Source organism: Neophocaena asiaeorientalis, unplaced genomic scaffold (assembly GCF_003031525.2).
Source record: "Neophocaena asiaeorientalis asiaeorientalis breed wild unplaced genomic scaffold, Neophocaena_asiaeorientalis_V1.1 scaffold253, whole genome shotgun sequence".
Lineage (NCBI taxonomy): Eukaryota > Metazoa > Chordata > Mammalia > Artiodactyla > Phocoenidae > Neophocaena > Neophocaena asiaeorientalis.
The window spans coordinates 4373723-4382198 of NW_020174553.1; the positions used below are offsets into that span (position 1 = coordinate 4373723).

The following is an 8476-nucleotide window of genomic DNA, read 5'->3' on the forward strand; positions in this document are numbered from 1 at the left end:
AAGTAGGGAAATAAAAGCAATACAGTTTTACATTATCAGGTCTCCTACAGCTGTCAACTAAGAACAAGATTACAATGCTTTTTTATAAATATATACTCACCCTTCCAGCTCCATCCATTGCAAGAATGCAAATTTTTTCACCCCCATTTTCTTTCAAATGTTCAGGATCAACTTTGTATTCCATATGCCCCCCAGATACAAGAACCTTTTTCACATTTAGTTGTCTGAGTGAAAAAAAAATTCTAGATTAACATGTTCTCTAAAACATACAATCAATTTTAAAGAAATTACTATTCAAACACTAATTTAGGGTGATTATTGTGAAAGGTGGAGTAAGATGATTTGACCTTTGGTATCCTTAGTTCCTCCTTTTATGAGTTTCCCCTATACAATGACCATTTCTTTCTATGTCAAGTCCTTCCCTCCCCAAAGGTCTCTACCTACCCAGATACACACATTAAATATCTAAAACCTCACTTGCTCATGTACACACATTCTCTCTAGATTAAATAACTGATAAGGCTAAAAGCTCCTACATATACCTGCATTTTAACAGAAAAAATTTAAACCTCAAATCAAATCAGAAATCCTTAATTTCAAATATGGACAACTTTAAATAGATATACCTATCATAAAAATCATTAGTATTGCTAATTTAATAACTCATCCACTAGCCAATTCATTATACATTTCATTAGATCTACACACGTGATGTGCCTATAGCATCGTGTGAAACCTGCCTGCTATTACTCCAATGATTATCCTCCCTTTCAGATATTTTACCCACGTTTTAAAATGTTTTTCTTTTTTTTTTTGTTTAATGTTTTTCTTCTCAAAATTACTATGTTGTAACCAGCTGTAACAGAAGAATTTTCTTAGGGAAAACTTGGATGTGACTTATATTTATGTAATTTAATGTTATCAGGGCAGATTTTATAAATGTAAAGTAAAAACAAAACCTAACATTTCACAAATCATCTCATGCTCAGAAAGAAACCTACATAGTTCTAAGAAACATGTGTGTTCACATTTTCATGTTTTTATAACTGAAATATGACCTACAATTGATAACCTTCCAGTTGTTACACACAAAAGGTAAGTTGTATATATTGATGGTTGACATCTGCTCATGAGCTAACCTCATAGTTGGTATCTGTTCATGAAGTTACCATCTCATTGACATTAGCAAAAGCACATTCTGTTGCATTTCAGTTCAAATCCCTGATTACTTTAAAAGTTGGATAGCTACTCTCTAGAATTCCTACACACTCCTGCTTCTACTAACTGAGCTATTTTATCTGCTCAAAGATCTATTTCTCTACTTGCATTTATTACTACAGTTATAATGAAACATTATGTAAACCAATGAAATATTAGTCTGAAAAGAACACTTTCTATAAAAGCTGAATACTTTAAAACAACACAATAAATATGACAAGCAAAAAACGGCTGTCGGGCTCCCCTGGTGGCGTAGTGGTTGAGAGTCCACCTGCCGATGCAGGAGACACGGGTTCGTGCCCCAGTCCGGGAAGATCCCACATGCCGTGCAGCGACTGGGCCCGTGAGCCATGGCCGCTGAGCCTGCGTGTCCGGAGCCTGTGCTCCGCGACGGGAGAGGCCACAACAGTGAGAGGCCCGCGTACCGCAAGAAAAAAAAAAAACGGCTGTCAAATCAGATATGGATTAACCAACTATATAAAATACTGAAAATGTATAAAAAATATAGGATTCTGCCCTTAACTTACTTCACACTTGTTTTTAAGCACTTGCTCCTTAATCATTCAAAATGAAGTAACAGGTAACACATTATAAGTATTATTAAGTATGGTTTATGCACAAAAAGAGAACTCCAGTTGGTAGACCCATCTTAGTTTTATAATTCCCTGCTTAAACTGACTTTTTGATTAGACAGCCAACTGCTTGTTTACTGCATGTTACTAAAACAGATAACAACTGGCTATATAGATACAAAGATAAGAAAATATACCACTTAGGTATAAATACAAGGACTGAGGGTCCACAGAATATGATTTTTTTTTAAACAAATAAGTGTATAATATATAAAAGGCTACACGTGAACCAATGATAGTGTCACAAACCAAGAATTATGATTCATCTAGTTCTGTGCACCTGAAGCATAAAAAAAGGGAAACTTATAGGTCATATTTAACCATATGTTATCATAATTCGGAAATACTATTTTACAACCTACAAAGAACTTTTATATATATTTACTGGATGTTTGCCAAAAGACTAAGATTATCAAAGGCAAAAACTCCTGACTTTCCCACCGTTCAATTTTCTCCATTTGACATTTCAGAGAATGCATAAAGCTGATACTCAGATATTTGCTGGAAGAGCTGAATTATTATTAAAGTATGTTTCTTTCACAAAAATACACATACTTAGAAGCCATCTTCTTGCACTGATAGTCTGCAAGTAAGTAAATATCTCCCTTTGTGGTAACACAGACAGTTGCCCCATCACTAGCAGCAACCAAAGACACAGTGATGTCCTTATGGTGAAGGGCAGAGACTTGACGAGGGGCAGTTACACACTTTTCTCCATTGGGATCTAGTAAATAACCTAAAAAATTATACAAATAAACAAATCACAAAATATCCGTTTTAAGAATACAATTTGTTTTTCAGATATTGTCATCATGGATTTCTTACCCAGCTGCCCACCATTTAGTCCCATGGTGTAAACCGCTTCTCTGGTCCATAGCACTGTATGAAACCTGCCTGCCGCTACTCCGGTGACTGTCCTCCCTTTCAGATATTTTGCTTGCATCTATTCAAAAAACAAACAAGACTTCAGTTTATTACGTACCTATGAACTAACAGAATTTTGCACAAGATCCAGTAGACCAGGGTAGCAAATATATGGCATATTTGCTGCCAGTACCCCCCTCAAGTGCTAATGGCACTATTAGATCACTATTAGATCTCAGCACTGACACCCCAACTCTTCTCAGAATACAAGACATCTTGATGCAGCCACCTTAACTCAGCAGTTTAAACATGTAAAAAAAAAAGTCACAGTATAAAAACCAAATCATTAAACTTTTGTTAACAAGCAATATGCAAAACAGGCATTCTCATTCTTATTAAAAACTATGATACTTTTAAATTTGACATATCCAGCGTATCTCAACAGTGACACTACTGACAGTTTGAACCAGATCATTCTTCGTTGCGGGGATTGTGTTGTGCATCGTAGGAGGTTTAGCAGCATCCCTGGACTCTGCCCACTAGATGTCGGTAGCACTACTCCCACCCCTACACCCAGCTGTGACAACTAAAAATGTTTCTAGACATTGCCAAATGGCTCCTGGGGTACAAAACTGTCCGCACTTAATACTGGCTATGTCCATATCAACCCAGAGTTCCACGGTAGCCACACAATGAGAATAAAAATGGGAGTAAAATCTACCATTTCTAAAGTCTGCAAAATGATTAAATACCTACAAATTCCACAGTTGGTTGGGGAAAATGGGCCTAAGAAGTACCACAGATTGCAAACTACCTCTAATTATTTTGGAGTAATTCCTGTTGATTCATTAGCCATCCAGGATGGAAAAGCATTGGATTTTAAAGCTTATTACTAAAAATGTATATCTAACAATCATTTTAAATCCAGAAGATTAAACCAGTGAAGAAGTCTAACACCTAAAATGCAAAATCTTATGAGTTGAAAACACATTTGCTATATGTGATGATTCTAGTAACATATTAATTTAAAGCACCAGTCCTGTCCTGCGTACTAGGTCCCTGAAGTTGAGGAAGGGCCACCCTCTGGTGGTGGTTGTACAAATGCGAAGGGGAAAACAGAACAATAACAGTTGCTTTTAGACCTATGTTCCCTCACGTAAACTTGCCAGGTATGATTTCTGCGCAGAGATAGATCTACCATGAAGCCAATAAGCTTAAGTTTCTGGATGCCTCATTTACATGGCCCACTTTTTACTTATAAAATTTCTATTTTTTTCTTAAGGAGGGCCTCAAAATTATTTAAGTTTCAAACCCAAAATATCTGGATTACCTGATGCTTATGAACACTTACAAGTTGAATCTAAGGCAGTTTGCTGCCTAATGTCCCAAGTGCTCTCTCACTCCAAACAAATGTTAATCTGTATATTACTATGCTTAATTTCTCCTGTGAAAAATAAAATATATACCACTGAAGAAACACAGTTGAATACAAGTAAAATAAGTTGCTCTGTCAATGCCTTCCATTTTTTTGTCCATATAGGTTTTACACCAATGGTCACCTTATTATTTAAAAAAGAGAAGTTTGCTCTTCCCTGGTGGTGCAGTGGTTGAGAGTCTGCCTGCCGATGCAGGGGACACAGGTTTGTGCCCCGGTCCGGGAGGATCCCACATGCCACAGAGCGGCTGGGCCCGTGAGCCATGGCTGCTGAGCCTGCGCGTCCAGAGCCTGTGCTCCGCAATGGGAGAGGCCACAACAGTGAGAGGCCCGCGTACCGCAAAAAAATAAAAAATAAAATAAATAAAATAAAAATAAAAAAGAGAAGTTTACCTGTCTAGGTACATTACAACTGGAAGGTGGAGGAATGATTCCTAATTGATGAAAAATATTTAGACCAAACGTATAAACACATCCATCTTCAGTTAATACAACAGTATGATCCTTAGCAGCTGCCACTTGAGAACAATTATGACCACTCAGTCCTTCCACAAGCCTAGGGACCTACAAAATAAACCTAACTTCAGTGTATTACAATAACCATTTATATAAAGTACAAAATACAAATAGAATCTTATGATACCACATCCCAAATGATACGACTGCTATACGGCTGTATCTATCATAGGCAAACTGTACAATTCAGCAAGGGGGAGATAAGTTTAATGGACATTGCTTTATAAGTAAAATACAAAATCCCAGTGAGACATTTCAATAAAACAATTTGATTCAATAAATGATTTATGAGCCCTTATCATTTATCATACACCAAGTGCAAATGTGTCTCGTTTGAATAAAGGGAGCTCTTCAGCCAAAGTATTCATTGGTGTAGTGAAGAAATAAATAAGAATACAGGAATCAATGCAGCCCTTCAATGCATAACCAAACATACGATACCATATTCCTTTAAAGTCATCTGTTCTGGGTTCAAATCTTAATTCTGTCATTTACCAGCTATTTGATCTCAAACAAACCTCTTATCTTCTCTCATTTTCTTCATTTGAACACAAAACAATAATAGTATTTTGGATGATAAAAAATCAGCATAAGGAGTAAATGAGTTAGTAAGTATAAAACACAACACTCTCTGGCTCGGAGTAAACAACTGATAAATGAATGCTATTATTATTGTCATTGTGTATAAAATGAGGATAATAAGGCCTATAACCTCACAGCGCTGTTGTTAGGCTTAAATCAAGGCAATGATATTGCATGGAAAGCATGAACAATGCCTAGAACATAATATACCCTTGAAAAAATGGAAGAGACTACCATAGCTCTCTCTCATTTTTAAAGACCTCTTAACTGATGAACATGCCAGCAGTCCCCTCAAAAAAAACTTACCTTAAAAGTAACCTAGTGAGGAAATAACTTTCCTGAATGTAATGATTATTAGGTTTCTTCCAATTAGCACTAAGTTTCAGTAGCATAAGAGTCAATTTTGTGATTATACAATGAATATATTGGCCCAATTTTCAGACCACAAATACCTTAATGAGAAGTTAAAAATGAATAAAAACTTGGACCCTGGACTACAGGAAAAGAGTTTTACAATTAGTCTGATTTTTTAAATTTCAACTATGGAAATATTTTAAAGCTTATTTATGTACTCTCCTGACTCAATGTTTGCTACACAATATAATTTTTCTTTGATGCTTTAGAATTTTGCATCATATCTAAATCCTTATTTTGAACACAATACACCAGGAAAGTAACTGATCTTGTTAACTCTATTATCAGTCGGTGTATTATTTTCTCCATATAGTTGGTTAAAAAATTTTTTTAGTTAACTGAAGTTTCCAGTTTATACAATTTTACCAAAGTTACCTAAACTGTATAATGACATTTCAATTACCAAGCATGTCTGTTCATCTCCATGGCCTAATCGTCCTCCAGGACCATGACCACAGGTATAAACTTGCCCTTTCTGAGACAGAAACACTGAGTGAAATTTACAAAGCACCACCTACAGGAAAACAAGAGAATATTATTAAACTTCTGTGAATAAAACATCCTTTATTTTATAAAAAAGAAATAACAGAATATTACTAATTGTTTAAGCAAGATAATGGGTACATTAGGATTCATTATACTGTTCTCTCTACTCTGTACATGTTTAAAGTTTTCTGTAATAAAAATTTATAATATACGGTGGTCTATTTTAAAACTACGTCTAAAAACACTGACATTCGGGGAAGAAAAATTTAGAAGGAATTAAGCATGATTAATGCTTAGTCTCCACAAGAGACTAAACAAAGGAAAATGCAAATCTTAAGTATTCAACTACAAAAAGTAGTAGTCAGTTGTTTTCCAATTTCATAAAATCTCAAACAGCAAGAATTGAACAGAGTAAAATATGAAGCATGAAGATTACCAATAGTGACTATTACTAAAGAAAATAATAAAAGTGCCTTAAGAGTATTTTTTCAACATCACCTTATAAACAGGGAGTGGGGGGGGTAAACAGTACATGCTTTTTATACCTCTGATTTTGTCTAATGTATCTTTAATATAATTACATGGCTTTAAATAATTTTACACTAATTTTCAAGCTCTTCTCTTTTCCCCACTTCCTTCCCAGAACCCTCCTTGCCCTCTGACAAACAGTTCCATTTTCATACATTCTTACCAGAAAACAAGGTTACTAAAAGGGTTGAACTGCATCAGCAGAAGGCAATAGGAAACCAACAGCAGTTTTAAATATGCATGCACTTACATACGTAACCTGCAGGCCACACTTTGCTATTTTTCAATGCATCAGTATACTTATTTTACCTTAACACTATCTAAAAATCCTTTTTTACCTTTAAAAATAATCTGCATGTACATCTCTTATGCCACCCATAAATATTTCTAACTTAGGATATTAAAAAAAGGATTAAGAAATAAAATATCCTAGAATTATTTTCCAGAAAGTCAGGGTCCTTTGGAAAAATAAGAAAATCATGGACTTCCCTGGTGGCGCAGGTTAAGAATCTGCCTGCCAATGCAAAGGACACGGGTTCAAGCTCTGGTCCAGGAAGATCCCACATGCCACAGAGCAACTAAGCCCGTGCACCACAACTACTGAGCCTGCACACCACAACTACTGAAGCCCACACGCCTAGAGCCTGTGCTCCGCAACAAGAGAAGCCACCGCAATGAGAAGCCCCAGCACCGCAGTGAAGAGTAGCCCCTGTTCACAGTAACTAGAGAAAGCCCATGCGCAGCAACAAAGACCTAAAGCAGCCAAAAAAAAAAAAGTTACAAACTGAATTGCAAGCTCTGTTTACACATATCCCTAAACCACTTGGCGAGTTCTGTAAATACATGTGCCTATGATAATGCAAAAATCACTATCTTATTTATTAGCTGTACCACAAATGCCTGAAAAGTCTAAAAATAAAACCCAAAATTGTATTCAAATGTGTAATACAAAGTTACAATCTGTAAGGGAAAAATTATTTCATGAAACCAGAAGTAATACATTTTGTTCAATTCTATATTCAGTATTAGGATGCCATTCTATAATCTCTGACTTCTACAAAACAACCGATTCCAGAGTGTAAGACCTCCAACTTTAAAACCTCTGAATTTTTTAAGGAGGTAACTGACATGCATTTTCATCTTAATTCTGAGGAATATATTATGCTAATAATCATCTCTGTCCCATGGCAGTTAATTCATCTGGTACTATACTACAGAATCAGCCCTTTTTCAGTGAGTAAAAGGGCTCTCAATGGTGCTCAGTAAATATTCCCATTAACTTGCTTCCATTTTTCTTACTGAAATTTACACTGCTTTCCTTCCTCTCAAACCTATCCACTGTGCTTGTGTTTCAATCCTCCTTTTCGTAGTTAAAAAAAAAAAAATCCCTTACATCCTTAATTTCTTCACAAAATACTCTCATATCCTTGCCTTAACTGAAATGTAGTTTTCTCTTTGGGTACACTGTTTCATCCTTAACCCTACCAAGTGGAATATGCTCAATTCTCCTACAGCACATATATCTTAGGATCAGAAGGTACAATCAGCCCGTTTCCTTATGTCACCATTATTTCTTCACTTTTTTTTTTAACATCTTTATTATTTCTTCACTTTTGTGTAAAAATCTCTGCTCCTGAAAAATCTCACCTCATGAAATCTGACTATATCATGTACTAAGTCAGAAAAGGAAAATAGGTATCTTTCTAAGTGCCTCAACTCTGATCAATCATTAGTGGCTGTTGATGGGTGAATTCTGAGGACCTGTTCAAGTTCAGTTTAAAACAGAGAGGGGAGAGAAGAC

General features: G+C 35.7%; 1 protein-coding gene across 4 annotated transcripts in view; it reads right to left on the bottom strand.

Annotated features, from left to right (window-relative positions):
* The window catches only part of IBTK (inhibitor of Bruton tyrosine kinase), a 93035-nt gene that overhangs the window by 66617 nt on the left and 17942 nt on the right, over positions 1-8476 (bottom strand). For all 4 annotated transcript variants that reach the window (XM_024757439.1, XM_024757437.1, XM_024757438.1 and 1 more), the window contains exons 5-9: positions 6065-6175; positions 4543-4713; positions 2676-2793; positions 2406-2586; positions 101-224 (exon numbers count right to left, since the gene is read on the bottom strand). In XM_024757439.1, coding sequence (XP_024613207.1) covers positions 101-224; positions 2406-2586; positions 2676-2793; positions 4543-4713; positions 6065-6175 — 705 coding nt within the window. The remainder of the gene's footprint in view (positions 1-100; positions 225-2405; positions 2587-2675; positions 2794-4542; positions 4714-6064; positions 6176-8476) is intronic.